This window comes from Pteronotus mesoamericanus, unplaced genomic scaffold (assembly GCF_021234165.1).
Source record: "Pteronotus mesoamericanus isolate MK-2021 breed Mesoamerican mustached bat unplaced genomic scaffold, CSHL_Meso_final contig_58, whole genome shotgun sequence".
In the NCBI taxonomy this organism is placed as follows: domain Eukaryota; kingdom Metazoa; phylum Chordata; class Mammalia; order Chiroptera; family Mormoopidae; genus Pteronotus; species Pteronotus mesoamericanus.
Window position 1 is genome coordinate 6,818,097 of NW_026555205.1, and position 15,787 is coordinate 6,833,883.

General features: G+C 41.8%; 1 protein-coding gene and 1 pseudogene across 2 annotated transcripts in view; both read right to left on the minus strand.

The window, feature by feature from the left end:
• Positions 1-15,787, minus strand: part of TMEM164 (transmembrane protein 164) — a 214,073-nt gene that overhangs the window by 70,043 nt on the left and 128,243 nt on the right. For both annotated transcript variants that reach the window (XM_054580368.1, XM_054580367.1), the window contains exon 4: positions 12,293-12,359. In XM_054580368.1, the coding sequence (XP_054436343.1) occupies positions 12,293-12,359 (67 nt within the window). The remainder of the gene's footprint in view (positions 1-12,292; positions 12,360-15,787) is intronic.
• LOC129076183 (ADP/ATP translocase 2-like) lies at positions 13,410-14,303 on the minus strand (annotated as a pseudogene).

A 15,787-nucleotide genomic window follows, 5' to 3' on the forward strand; every position in this document is an offset into this window, starting at 1 on the left:
CAATGCTTGTTTTGGGGGTGATGAAAATATTCTAAAATTAAATAGTAGTGTTGGTTACACAACCCTGAAATATTAAAACACACTTAATCATACCCTTTAAAACATTATGCTATGTAAATTATATTTAAATTACCCCCTCAAAAAATGATTGAAAAAAGTGAAAACAAGGCAAGTACTTGTTTGTATAGTGTTTTTTAAAAATTTCCAAACCTCTTTGCTATCTCTATCTTTTATTATTTCTTATGTTTTCTTTATAACCTCTCTGTGAGGTAGAGAGAGCAGATATTACTAATCTCGGTCGATGAAAGAGGAAACTAATGCTTGATGAGGTCAAGTTCACTGTTCAATGCTCCAGGTGTCCCAGTCAGTGGCAGGAGGGGAACAGAAGAGGGTGCACAGAAGAGCCACCTGTCTACACACTGGGATTGCCTGGAGTGCTTTCTTAAAATGACTATGTTTTGAAATCATCTCTGATGATTCTAACTGGGGTTGAGAACCACTTGTCCACCAACCGGAGTGAGTGAAATCACCTGTTAGGTAAAGCTTTTATTGCGTAAAGAAACACTGCTTGGGGTAGTGGGTCAAGGTTGGGGAAAAAAGGATTTGTCAGCTGGCAATGGCTGTTCTTTCTTATCTCATTTTAGGGAAAAAAAAGGCACAGAACATCAGGTTCTAGAGGCAAAAAGGCTGCTGCTGGCATTCTCACTGCTGTTACTCCCTCCATGGGCTCAGGGGCTTGGGCCTCATGATAAACCCAAAGCTCAGGCCATTTTATTCAAATGTGAAGAATAACTATGAGTGGGCGTAATTCACCTGTCAGGAGGGAGGTGAAGGAGCTGGCCAGTTTCTTCATCAAACATGCTCTCTTGGAAACATGCAAAAAACAAAGAACCTGTTAGTCAATGTGGAAAAGAAAGCTTGCCAGGGAATTTTAATCTCCCTCAGCAAGGCAATTCAGAATCAATGCTCCCTTCACTTCGCCATCACCCGATAGCTCAAGAAGCTGGGTCCAGAGACATATGAAGGGTGCTCGGCATCACTAGCCATCAGCGAGATGCAAATTAAAACCACAATGAGATACCACTTCACATCAGTCAGAATGGCCATCATAAACAGATCAACAAACAAGTGCTGGCGAGGCTGTGGAGGAAAGGGAACCCTAGTACACTGTTGGTGGGAATGCAGACTGGTGCAGCCACTATGGGAAACAGTGTGCAATTTCCTCAAAAAGATAAAAATGAAACAGTCTTTTGACCTGGTAATTCCACTGCTGGGATTATACCCTAAGAATCCCAAACACCAATTGAAAAGAACCTATGCACCCCAATGTTCATAGCAGCACAATTCACAATAGCCAAGTGCTGGAAACAACCTAAGTGTCCATCAGTAAATGAGTGGATCAAAAAACTATGGTACATTTACACAATGGAATACTACGCAGCAGAAAGAAACAAAGAGCTACTACCCTTTGCGATGACATGGATGGAACTGGAGAGCATTATGCTGAGTGAAATAAGCGAGGTGGTGAAAGGCAAATACCAGATGATCTCACCTAAAAGAGCAATGTAATCAACAAAACAAACAAGCAAGGAATATATAACAAGCAACATTGAAAGAAAAAAGAAACTGACAGTAATGAGAGGGAAGTAGGGAAGGGGGAAATAGGATATAGAAGGGGAAGGGTCAAATCAAGGAACATGTATCAAGGACCCATGGACAAAGCCAAAGTGGGGAAGGATTGAGGGTGGGAGGTGGGGTTGGGAGGGGCAGGGGAAGTGGTGGTGGGAAAATGGAGGCAACTGTACTTAACGAAATTAAACTAAAAAAAAAAAAAAAGATGCTGGAGCCAAACTACTCACAACTAACATGAAAAGCCCATGTCAATAGGAACCCCCCTCAATTTCTGAGATAAGTAACAATAGTGATAGCATCTGACATTCATTAGCACATTATATATATATGCCAGTCACAGAGACTGGCACATTATTTCTAATTATCTGAGCACCATTTTCCAGATAAGAAAATGAGGTCACAGAAGTGAAGTGATTTGTCCAAGGTCACAGGGCTAAAAGGCACAGGAGCCTTAGATAGGCTGACTCCAGGGTCTGCACTTTTGATCACTACATAATACTGACTCAGCATCTATGCAGAAACAAAAAGACTTTGAGAACATATAGCAAAAATGCTAATAGTTGTTACTGCTCAATAATTTCTATTTTATTCTGGTGTTTTTCTGTGTTTTCTATTTTTTTCCATTATAAACATATATACTTGTATAAAGAAAACATTTACATATTTGTAAAGATGAAGGCACAAAAGCCTTGTGCTTTTTGTTATTTCTTTTTTCATGTATTGAAAAATAGCCACCTTTGCATTGGTGACTTTTTTTTATTTCTACTTTTCTGTATTTCACAAATTTTCAACAGTAAATGTCCTTTGTTGTAAACACGGAAGTATTATTATTTTAAGTGGTTTAAAAATTTACCTGGGAAAAATATCATCTATCCTCCATCTTCACACCCAAGATCTCAGGTATGTGAGAGGGATCCTTGCAATTTCTCTGATCATCACAGAGGTTCAGGTTGGTTGCCTAATTTATTTATTCTCTCTGTGGATATCCATTATGTGCTAGGTGTGAGGCCCTGCAGGGGACAGATACCACAAAAGACACTATCCATGCCCACAGAGAATAGTTATGAAGCAGTGCTGAGAATGTAGGGACAGGCTGAATATAAAGTCCAATCAAATGATGGTGTGCTAAGCAGTTATTAGAAAAGAATGAGTTATTTCCACACCTGAAAAGAGTACTTCTTATCTCCTATTGTGTTAAAGGAAAATATACTGGAGTACTGTTTACAATATAATGCCAAGGAAAACTAAACCCAAAAAACCAACAATCTTAGAAATATGAAACTCTTCATCTACATTGATGAGCAAAATAAAAATGGAAAGACATACAAACCTTTAACACAGGTCATCATAGAGGGGATAGGGTTGAAAGTTGATGGGGTAAAATGATTAGCTTTCTCTTCATACTCCTCTGATTGGTTTACCAATGAGCATACATTATTTTTGTTAAAAACAAATCAAAAGTATAATCAGTCCCCCAAACCTCTAATGGATATTGTATAAAATTTACTACAAAGAGCTGATTTGGCTTAATACTTGAAAATCAATCGAATTAAGGCAGAGGAAGAAGGAAAACCATGAGATTTGGGATCAGGAAGGCCAAAGTTCTCAGATCAGTTCTGTCAATTCCTCTGTGTACCTGTGCAAATTACTTCAACTTTCTAAATCTCATTCTATAAAATGGAGACTCTAATATCCACTTACAGGGTGTTTTTTGAGGATCAAACACTGATAGTTAATGTTTTATACTGATGGAGGGCTTCCTATTTGCCAGGTGCTCTGCTATGTGCTTTACACATACTAATTTAATCCTCAGAACACTTAGGAAGTAGGCACTATTATCACCTCCGTTTTCAAGATGAGAGAAGTTAGTTTGCCCAAGTCTGTGTGTGTCTCTCTCTCTGTCTGTCTCTTTCTCTCTCTTACACACACACACACACACACACACACACACACACACACACACACACACACACACGAAGAACAGCCAGGATATAAACCTGGAGAATCTGATCCCTGAGTACATATTCTTAACCACAGTAGGGTGAGATATTTGCGAAAGAGGGCTTCATATACCTATAAGGAATTCTTATAAGTAGGGATGAAAAAGATAAGAAATACATGTAAAATCTAAACACTATAAGGGCTACAAGGTGTGACAGAGGCAGTGTCACAGGATGTCTTCTGACAATTTGCGTATAAATCACAAAGTCTGTATCTACAACTGGAATTCATGAGTCTCCATCCTGCTCTTCAGAATTTCAATAATGAGTTTACTGTTTTCTACTGGCCATGGCATTCCCTTTGCTTGAATGGCCTCTTTCCTCTACAATTTGCATGCATATTCTCATTGTCTTTCAAGGCTTTTCTGGTCCACTTAATGATCACTCTAAGACAGGGGTCCCCAAGGTCCAGGCCTGTGAGGAACCAGGCCACACAGCAGGAGGTGAGCTTGAATGTAATGAGCTTAATTCATCCAAAAACCATCCCTCCCCAACCACGTCAATGGAAAAATTGTCTTCCAAGAATCTAGTCCCTGGTGCCAAAAAGGATGGGGACTGCTACTGTAGGAGACGGTGCACTAGAGTGCAAAGTTCACAGGTTTAGCTTTAGCACTTGCAAACCATGTAACTCTGAGCAAGTCATTTAACATCTCCAAGCTTATTACCTCATATGTAAAATAGGGTCCTTGTAGAAATGAATTATAATATGTAAATTACCTGGCACATTATCAATGCTCTATAAATGCTAATATTAATCTTCCCATTTCTTAGAACTCTCAAGCAATTACAATTTAGCCACTAAGCCTGAAAATTGCCTTGTGATGTTCCTTTTTCACAATTTTGACTCTAATATCGCCTTAACTTTGCAGGCATTTATGCCTTATATTTCTAAATGCAAGTTCCTTGAGGGCCAGGTCTGTACTCTACCTACTCCTGCACCCCCTGAAGCATTTAGCACAATACTTGACACAGAAAAGTGCACAATAAAAACCTGTGTATTAACTGATATGATTTGGCTGAATTCATGGAGAATGCAAGACTCTCAAAGATGAATCTTAAAATAAAGGTAGCAACTACATGTTCTAGGGTAGTCCCCATAATTTGGTTTGAACCAGGAATCCCAGACTCTCCTCAGCCCTCCACATCCTCACATGCTTGCATTCATTTGATTAGCAATGCACTGACCTTTGTAGGCTGAGGTGCAATTTTGCCCAAATCAATTCTTCAGAAAGCTAAGGGCTGTTTTGAAACCAGGTTGGTTTTTTTTTTTTTTTAAATGTTTAGGAACATTCTGTTCCTAGTTCAGGTCCAAAATCCAAACTATAATTTTTTAAATTGCTCAATTTGCCAGTCACAGAAATAACCTTCCTAGGTCAATTAGCACATTTCAATGTGCCAATTAGCAAGAATGAGATTCTCAAACCTATTTGCATTGGTGACAGCAAAGTTTCTCAAGCAGCACACATGGGTACAAGGTATGCCAGCAGTAGAGTTGTATCCTAAGAACACTGAAGTGATTGTGGGTGGTGGGTAGCTGCCCCTGTAATGAAGAAGATCATTACTAACCTCTTCCACTCAGTCTGACAGTTCAAAACATTCAAAAGAACCACCTAAGAAAAAAAGTACTGGGCCAAAGGGGAGGGGTGATGGTAAAGGAGGGAAAAAGAACTAATATAATAAATCAACATGGATACACACAAATAGACAATTTTAATAATAATGAGATTATAATATACCCTAGGCTTTTGGCCTTTTAGAAGAAAGGAGCTTGATGAAAAAATCATTATCATTCTTCTCATTATTATTCTAGTAGAAGACAGATGGCTGCAAACACAACTATAAGCCACTCTAGAGTCTTAGGCCTGGGAAGGAGGCTGATCCAGCACCTTAAACTTCTTCTTTTCTGTTTCCAATCTCCTTCCTCAAAACACTCTGCAGTGAGAAGAAACTCTCATGGGCCTGAGAGAGCAAAAGGAACAGGGCTGGGGATGCCACTTGGGCACAGTGCCTCATTTTGAGGGCAATGTCACCAGTTTTGCAAGGTAAGAGTGGTAACTGAAAAGCTAATATGCAACCAGGTTCCATGGGCACCCTACTTAGTTCCCACTTTTTGGTTTTCATTTTCTAGAAGGTGGTTTAGCCTGGAAAGAATGATATTCTTTGCAAAGTCACAGGCACAGATGAGGAACATGGCATCACCATCAGGCCAAAAAGCCACTGGCTATAACAAAGAGCTTACAAACCAGGCCGCATATCTATTCTCCAAACCCTCAATTACTGACAGATTGGGCAGGGGAACCTTAATATGAGATGCATGGATGGGCTTGTAGGGAAAAAGGTAGGAGGTGGAAGTCCATGTGTCCCTAACGAAACTATATGCAAATTGTATTTGTGCATTTATCTAGGAAGAGTTACCATGGTCCTCTTCAGCTTCTCATAGAAGCCTATGACCTAACTGTTTTAGAGGAAGGAAAGCTAAGAAGCATCTCCTGCACCTCGACTCACTAGCACTCACACTTGCCCTGAATTTCAGTCAGACAACACAAAAAGTGCTCTTAAGCCTGAATCAGGAGACCTGGGTTCTAGGCGCACCCACTTTCACTTATTAAGCAAGTCATTTATCCTCCCAAGTTCCCCCTCAAGGAGAGATTAAACCAGATGAGCTTTCAGCTCCCTGCTAATCTATTAATCAATGGTTCCATGGTACACTACCTTTCCTTCCTCATAAGAAGCAAAAAGCGGCCCTGGCTGATGTGGCTCAGTGGATTGATCACCGACCTGTAAACCTAAGGGTCGCTGATTCAATTCCCAGTTAGTGCACAAGCCTGGACTGTGGGCCAGGTTCCCAGTAGGGGGAGCTCAAGAGCGAGAGGCAACCACACATTGATGCTTCTCTCCCTGTCCTTCTCCCTCTTTTCCGCTCTCTAAAAATAAATCAATAAATCTTTAACAAATAAAAGAAGCAAAAGAAAAAATGCCCTTAAGATGCTTCATCTGACGCCAGAAAGAGACCTCCAGAATTCTGGCAGCAAAGAGCACTTACTTGTAATATGGGCCATTGGAATACACAATCCTTCTTCTAAGGTGTCAGCTTCTAAGATGTAGAACCAAGAGGAACTGGAACTGGGCATTCTCTAGCTGGTGCCAATGAGTCACAGGACAGAGTGCAGCACATGGAAATTTAGTGATGACTCCTGATCCTTTAGCTGACTGTAGCAATTTCCTCCAACCTTCTCTGCTCTGTCGTTATATATATAAGTGTATGCTTGTCTGTGTTAATTAGTTCATTTTATTGTCCTTGCTTCCTCATTACTGCTAATGAGCAAAAAACAAAAAAAAAGGATTAAAAATATAAAGGGCCAATAAGGAAGGGCAAAAGTCAAAGGCTGGCTTCCCACCTAACTGGATCAAAGGCTTAAGAAAGAGTTGCTTGTCTTACTGTGTCCTAGTTTAAGTCAATTGGAGCTCAACTAAGGGGTTGCAAAATGCAACTCCTGAAGGCCAGGTGTAGCCCAGGAGGGTTCCCAACCTTTTGAAATAACTGGACCAAAGCCAATTATCAAGACACATGCCCAGCACCATGAGATTTTCTTAGCTTCATTTTAGAAAAGGACATAAAAATTATTTAACAGATGACTGAAGTTGCCATTTAAGAGAAAGCTCATTACAGAAATTTTGATGTTAAGAAACATTACTTGAGTATTATTTTTTTAAAAATATTTTATTTATTTATTTTTAGACAGAGGGGAAGGAAGGGAGAAAGAGAGAGTGAAACATTAATGTGTGATTGCCTCTCGCACACCCCTTACTGGGGATCTGACCTACAACCCAGGCATGTGCCGTTACTGGGAATCGAACCGCGACTCTCTGGTTTGCAAGTCGGCACTCAATCCACTGAGCCACACTAGCCAGGGTACTTGAGCATTCTTGATAAGCTGCCTGGCTGCAGCTTGCCATTTATTTGGAAAGTATATGACAACAAATATAATAGCAAATCTGCCATGAGAGAGGGGAAGAAGGAGAGAGAGGGAAAAAAGGAAGGGAGGGAAGGAAGGATGAGAAAGAGGGGAGGAGAGAGAAATGTTGTTTTCTGTATAGAGTAATAAAGCTATTAAGGGTTGACTTATGCCACCCATCCAATTCATATGTGGAAGCCCTAATAATCTCGGGTACGTCACAATGTGACTGTATTTGGAGACAGAGTAAAGCCATCAATAGTAGGCCCTAATCCAATCTGATGGGTATTCTTTTAAGAGGAGGAAATTTGGACACACAGGGAGACACCAGGGATATGTATACACAGAGGAAAGACCATAGGAAGAGGCAGCAAGTGGGCAGCTCTATCCAAGCCAAGGAGAGAGGCTTCAGAGGAAACCAGCCCTGCTGGCACCTTGATCTTGGGGATAGTAAGAGGACCTTGCCACACAAGTGTATTGTGAGGGTTAAATAAACTAGTCAATGGAAAGCACTTAGAACAGTACCAGGCACATAGTAAGCACTCTAGAAGTATCAGCTGTTGTTGCTGCTGGTGTTTGTGTTAAAAGGGCTAAGGAAACATTAGCAGGCTTAGTGAAGGTATATACCTTAAGTGTAACACAATAATGCTTGAATGAAAACTTCAGTACCAGCATTCTGACTTCAGGTATGTGGATGGGCTTTTGGGGACCTTTATTTTTCAAGCCTGCACAATGGGAATCATAACATCTGCTTATGCTCAGTGGTGCCACAGGGAGAATACTTTTTGGCTTTCCTTGGGGAAAAGGTCCCAAAAAGGGGAGAGATGTAGGTGACCTGCTTAGAGGAACCATACCCACCTCAACTGAAGGCAGAGGCTATTGGGCCAAAGTTGTGGACTAGATGCATTCACATTCAGGAACATTAACTCTATGGGCAATTTTCTGGTGCGCCACTCGTCCCTAGAATCTGATAGAGCTGCTAAAAAACTGGGGAAAGAGCAGATTTCTCTCTGTCTTAGGATAAAAGGGTGTAGTGCAGGGGTCACAGAATATTCCCCACAAACCATGGTTTGGGGGATGGGGGAAGAGGAGGATGGCAATCGAGAGGTACTTTGCATATCTATGGCAACTTGGCTAGTTTGATAGTTAAGTGCTGTGCTGTGACTTCACTGGGTGTGACTTTGACTCAAGTAGGGTGGGGGGCTTACAGCACCTATGTGAGGAGCAGGGAGGCGATTCCCCTGTAGCACAGAGACACATCTGCCCTGACAAAGGATAGCAGCCGAGATAATGTACACTGTACCGTGGACTGGCAGAACACAGCCCATTGTGGAAGGAGTCTGAAATGGGGTCATGCAGAAGGCTCTGGGTTAGGATTTAAATGAAGGGTGGACAGCCATGAGAGATTTGGCCATGCGGCTTGTAAGGGAGTACAAGAGCCATGAGGGAGGGATGAGGTAGCAGCCATGTGAGAGGGAGGAAGTAAGCAAGTAACTATGTAGTCTGTAGTCAGGATCCAGCCATGCAGCCTGGTGTAATAAGGAAGAAAACATGTTGCTGCTTTAATTGTACCTGCTCTCGTTGACTCAGGAGACACCAAGGACTCCCTTCTAAGATGCTGACCTGTCGACTTGCAAATCCAGACGCTATCTGGACTCTCGGGACTTATGTCTTTCATGGGCTATTACATGGAGGCTGAAGACAACATACCCCAGATCCTGAAGGAGAGAGCTGGTGAGTGAGGATGGTGACTTTGGTACCTTCCAGAGAGACTGGAGAACTGTTTGCACAGCCAGCCTAAGATAATATGGGGGATTATTGGGTTTGCTTTTGGCTTATAGCCTTTTGGGGAGCAAGGGAAGTGCTGGGTCTCGTGGGAAAGGAGGGCTCCGAGGTGAAGTGCTCCAAGCATCCTCCCCAAAGTTGGAAAACTGTAAATAAAGACCTGTTCCTTCCAGCATAAATTGTTGGGTCATGTACCAAGGTGCCACGTGGACGGGCCCCCGTCTGCTCAGTTACATGACCTCTAAATCTTTCAAGAAAACAGTAACAGGGTGATCAGAGAGATGGAATGAGATAGCACTGAATCCACTTCTGTCCCTTAGCAGGTTACTTTCACAGGTAGAGTAACCTGAGCTTCAGCACCACTCCACAAACCTGAGCCAGAAAGAAATGTGTTTTCAATTTGTTTGGTTTACATCATTCTTGGGTATTAACCCCTATAGCTCTAAGACCAAGGTAGGAGTTCTGATTCTACAGTTCACCATGTGAAGTCAAGTAAGCCACACAGCATGGGCAAGTGCAAGAGGGAGGGCATAGGTACCTATGTCAGAAGCCTGTGCCTGCTGGACCCAGTTAACAGGGGAACACTGAACTTAATGTGCCAGGCCTATTATAGCACAGACAATAGAGACAACAGAGTAAGTCCTCATTTAACATCATCGATAGGTTTGGCAAATATAAGGGAAATGATGTATAATGAAACCAATTTTATCATAGGCTAATTGATATAAACAGGAGTTAAGTTCCTAGGGCATCTCGTTATAAGGAAAATAACATTATTTAAGGTCCTGCTGTAAGGCCTGCCCTCTTTTGGCCTTGCATTCCTCACTTCAAGAGGTTGAATGATCAACCTACAAGGTACTTCCTGCTCTTTGGAACAAAGAAGCTAGGCCATATAAGCCACCTGGGCACCCTATTAAAAATCCAGATTTTGAAGCAGTAGGTCTTAAGTGGGGCCTGAAATTCTACATTTCTAACAAGCAGCACTCAACTCATGCTGACCCTGGACCACAGATACACATGAAGTAACTTTGTTTGAGCAACTAGGACATTGATTTTCCAAGAGTGGTCTGAGAGCACATGCAATTGGCATTCCCTGGTATTACCCCAGACACGCTCAATGAGACCTTCTGGGGACAGGGTCTGGCAAGCCTCATTTTTTAGCCATTCCCTTAGGTGATTGGCATGGACATTAAGTTTCAGAATCACTGCACAAAATCGGTGACTCTCAACTGCAGCTCCACATTAGAAGGGACTTTTTAAAACACTGTACCAAGGCTGCATCACAGGTCATGACTGAGACCTGTGATCTGAGGCTGGGGGGAACAGGGCTTTTTTATTCATCAGTTTACTTGTTTTTCACAATACCCCTAGGTGAACGTAGAATGTACTGAGGGTTCAAAATTACTGTTTTAGATTGATGATTTTTCTTTTAATTTATATTGATGTATAAAATGCATCTAGAAAAGTATGACAAGCATAAGGATATGCATGAGTATTTGTGGGGAGGGTGTGACTCAATCTTCAGAGAGTGAGTATAGCTGTGGCTGTAGGATCGAGAGGCTTAAGCCCGGGGCGGGGTGTGTGTGTGTGTGTGTGTGTGTGTGTGTGTGTGTGTGTGTGTGTGTGTGTGTGTGTGTGTGTAACTCCATGAGTGTCAGTTTCTTCTTCTGTGACTAAAGGCTATAAAACTTGCCCTAGCTACCTACTTTTCAACTGTTCAATGAAAAGATCTTATAAACTATATGTTATCCAAAGAGTAAAGATGATCATTTTGAGATTTAAACTATGATCTTAATGCATGAAGCAAACTTAGGTTATGAAAATAGAAAGTAGAAGGATTTACTGGTGATTTCTTTACCCGAGCTTTCTAACATGGCCTGCTAATCCCTTAAACTCCCACATGTGGGAATCTGAAGACAGGGTCTTGCCACCCAGCCCTGTAGCTCCTGCTTCTCTCTATGCTGGTTTATCACCCAGCCTCCTGCCATTGGATTCTACCTGCTAGCCGCAGGGGATGTGTGTGGCCCAGACTTCCCTGTGAGTTTGGATGAATGGGGAAGGAATCTAATTCTTGCCAAAGGGGGTTCCTTGCAAAGTAGATGGGCGTTAAAGCTCTGCAGCAGATTATCCTGGTCCAATGGGACTGAGTCCACACTACAGATGCTTAGAAACATTGGAAGCACCTGTCTAATGGGTGGGGCCCCCAGCCCCCATTCTCTCCATCAAACCTCTCTAAGATGTTCCATAGGCATTTTGGTCTGGCCTGGCTCTGGCCTAAACCACTATTGCAGCCTCAAAGTTCCACAAAATACTCCTATTCCCATCACATTCCACTGTATCCAAATATGGCTGTATCAAACCTCAAAATTAAATACAGCTAACCCTTGAACAACATGTGGGCTTAGGGGCATCAACCCTCCATACAATCAAAAATCCATGTGTAACTTTGATTCCCCAAAAACTTAGCTGCTAATAACCTACTGCTGACCAGAAGCCTTACCAATAACATAAACAATTGATTAACACATATTTTGTATGTCTTATGGATTTCACATTGTATTTTTACAATAAATAAGCTAAAGAAAAAAATGTTATTAACAAAATCATAAGGAAAAGAAAATTCATTTACAGTACTGTACATACTTATTTTAAAAAATCCACACATAACTGTATCTGTGCAGTTCAAATCCATGTTGTTCAAGAGTAAAGTATATATATATATATATACACACACACACACATATATATACATATATATATATATGTATACGTTTTATACACTCACACGCACATACATACATATATATAACGTTCACATATGCACATGAGCTGAAGGGTGAGGACAAGCAATGGATAACAAAATAGCGAGAAAATGCTGTTTTGTATGTTGCTGGTATATTCCTAGAAGTGGCTACTTACCAGTCGGGTATTTACCACAGGAAAGAGCAAGGCTAGAAGAGCTCCATTCAACATGTGCATTTGTAGCCTGGAGAGGAAGAAAGATAAAGTTTAGGTCACACTCAGAGTCTGATGGATGGGCAGACAAAAATGTGTCAGGTTATGCCATGCCATATCAGAGAACATGTAAATAAGTCGCTCTCTGTAAAACAGCACTGGATAATAAATAAAAAGCTGCATATTTTGTATTAACTGAAACATTCTAAAAAGCATCATCACTGCCTCAAAATCTCCTAAACACCTCTGGAACACACTTTGGTTACAACACTTCATAACATAATGAGCTCCGAGCTCCCTAAACATCCAGTCAATCCCAGTCAGTGGCTTCAACTGCTGCAGCTACAGTGGCATTAGAAAAGGAGAACTGTAGTAGGCAACCACTCTGTTATTAGAGTAGAGACCTATTTCTGTAACAGGGCTGTTTATTTACAGGGCCACCTCTAATACTTTCCCCACAAAAGGCAACCTGAAAAGGGTAGTATAACCCAGAGAGCCAACTGAAGTGTTTTGCAAATTGTTCCCTCACCTTCCTAGAAATGCCTTCAGGGGCTGCTATTGGATGTGGCGAGGGTAGAAGCGGCAGCCCTCTAGGTTTCCGTTGATCTATTTTACTTGTTGGGCTCTCTGACTTGAAAGGAAGGTGTGGTGGGGAGAAAAGTGGTCGCTCCAGCATCCTGCAGTGATACTGTTTCCCAATATCAGACTTGTTAAAACACATACTAGAAATCCCTTATAAGTCAAGAACAACCAAATCAGAAACAAACTTCATTTGTGAGGGCTCTTAGGATGGATTTAAGTAGCTTTCTTTTTTATATATTTCAGATTTTTTTAATTTTTTCAAATATATTATTTATCAGGAGTGACTGAAATAAAAAATATATTGAGTCCCATCGTCATCATGGATATGGCTTTAAGAGAAACCTGGTCAGATGAATATTATTGCTTGCCATTTTCAACCGGTAAATAGTTGCCACTGATAGACAGCCAACAGTCTGCCAAGAATACTCAAGGTATGTTACATAATACAACAAGCCTGTTCGGGAAGGGGACTTAGGGGGAGGGAAGACTAAGAAATCACTTATGTGAACTTCTTGATTTCATCATACAAGACAAGCACGAAAATACCACCCATGCTTCTGAGAACACTGTACCATGCACCCTTGAAAAAAGCTTTGCCTCCTTCATCTCAAGCAATCTTCCTCCAGCAGTTTGGCGTGCCTCTGTACATATCGGTTCCTTTGCAACCTGACTGCATCACCATGTGGTGACGTATACTGTCAAATGGATAGGAAGTCAACCCAGCCACTGCTGTGATGGACTGTGCAATCATCCAGCTGATGAAAATGTGAGTATTCTTGGGATCTGGAACCATTCCGTTTGCAGTGTTCATAGATACCGAAGTTGGCAGCTTGGTAGATGATAATACGCTGCACAGGCATATTAAAGCCTTGGTACAGACCCTTGATGCCACAAGATTTGCAGATCTTAATCAGACACTCACTGAGGCCCCTGATTTCCCTTTCAGCTCCAGCTTTGCCCACATCAGCTGCTAGACAGGTACAGGCAAAATCAAGAGGTTATTCAAAACACAATGAGGTGGTCTTAGCAGTACCACCTGATGCCAGGTTTCCAGCAAAGTAGCACCGACACTGGGTTCTCTTGTCCACACGCCCAGAAAGATCTGCTTGTATTTATCTTTGAAGGCAAAGTTGAGAGCCTGGGTGGGGAAGTAGCTGATGACATTGCCCAGGTTATTGCACCAGAAGGACAGAACACCCTGCTCCTTGGGGATACATACCATGCAGTCTGTAATGGCCTTGTACTCCTTATTTGCAGTGATTTGCTTCCTGGTCTGCTGCACGTGCAGCAGCAGCATGACCCACTCAATGGATGCTACAGCTGTCTTAGAGATGGCCATAGCCACTCCACCTGCCAGGAAGTCCTTGGCAAAGGACACAGCGACATTTGCCATTTAGAAAGGAAAGAAGTGCATGACTGTAGAACTGGGCTCATAACCAGCTGGGACTCCAGGGCTCTAGCAAGCATCTTTCTTTATGATTAAAGACAAATGGTCCCTTACTACTAAGAGAGAAGCAAAAAATGACAGACTTTTCCTCCTGAAAAACAGCTAATTTGATAGGTCACATACAACCACTGCTAAGTCAACATGCCTCCTAGACCTCAAGTATATCCCTCTCACTCTAGCTCTCTCACTTTCTTGATCTATTACGTACACACTAACACAGCAGCCCTGAGATACCAGAATTTCTCCTATACCAGGGACAGGAAAACAGTTCATACCCTGAAGACCCCTAGGACTTGAACTCTTCTCTTGGAGTTTACAGATATATGCCTAAGATTAAAAGAATTTACGAGGAGACCAGGGGGATAGCACAGTATCCCCAAAGCTGCTTTTCATTCTTGCTGGTGTATTTCTTACAGATGCTCTTGTCATCATTGCCATGAGGGTGGTGTATCTTAATTAACTGCTTTATATAAGCACTATCACTTAATTCTTACAGCAATCTTATCAGATAGGTACCACTATTTTTCCCATTTCATTGATGAGGAAACCAGGTTCAAAGAAGCAAAATGATCTGATCAACAGCACACTTAAGAGACAAGATTCAAATGCAGGTTCATATGACTCTAGCCCCCAGACTCTTACATCCCTCTTGCTGTCTTCTATCAGAGCCTCCCTGTGATGGACCCTTGCAAAAATGACCTCAGGCAGAGTCAGGGACACTCCTTTTTCCTTCCTTTCAGCTCCAGGGGTCTCTCTACCACCTCAATCAACAACCACTGTCAGAGATTTTTAATATGCTTTCAGGGAACATCCAGAAGGAGAATGCTCTGAAGTCCTGGCAGGTCATTACAAACCAACAGTTTAACAGGACTTGGCTTGGTCCATAAAAGAGAGGAGGCACACCAATTTGGTGCTACTCGTACCTTCCCAGGCTGGACAGGTTACCATGCTTTTACAACAGGGTCACTCATGGGGATACTCCATGCTCTAAGAAACTGACTACTGAAAACTCTGGCTTGAGCCTCAGTGCCTAGAGCAAGGGTCATTAACAGAGATTCCAGGGCTCAGGTTAAGTAGTCTAGCCTGTCTGCCCCTCCTACGTGACAGCCACAGCATAAACTTCTGTATATTGCACATAGCATAACAGACTGTGGTACCAGGTTTGCAATTGCCTTAAACGTTGGCATTTATACAAGGCCAATTACAAACTGGGGCACCAAAAATTAAATCTTGAGGATGATGGAAGTGATTCCAAGAGCTGTGGAATGCCAAAGATCAAGAAGATAAAATGAACATAAAGATTCAAAATGACTAATAAATTTCCTAGATAAAAGCAGGCTTCTTTCTGAGTCCTCAAAATTCAGTTGCACAAGCTACACATATGCCAAAGTATGAATTATCCACAATATATAAAAAGGTCTTGCATATCA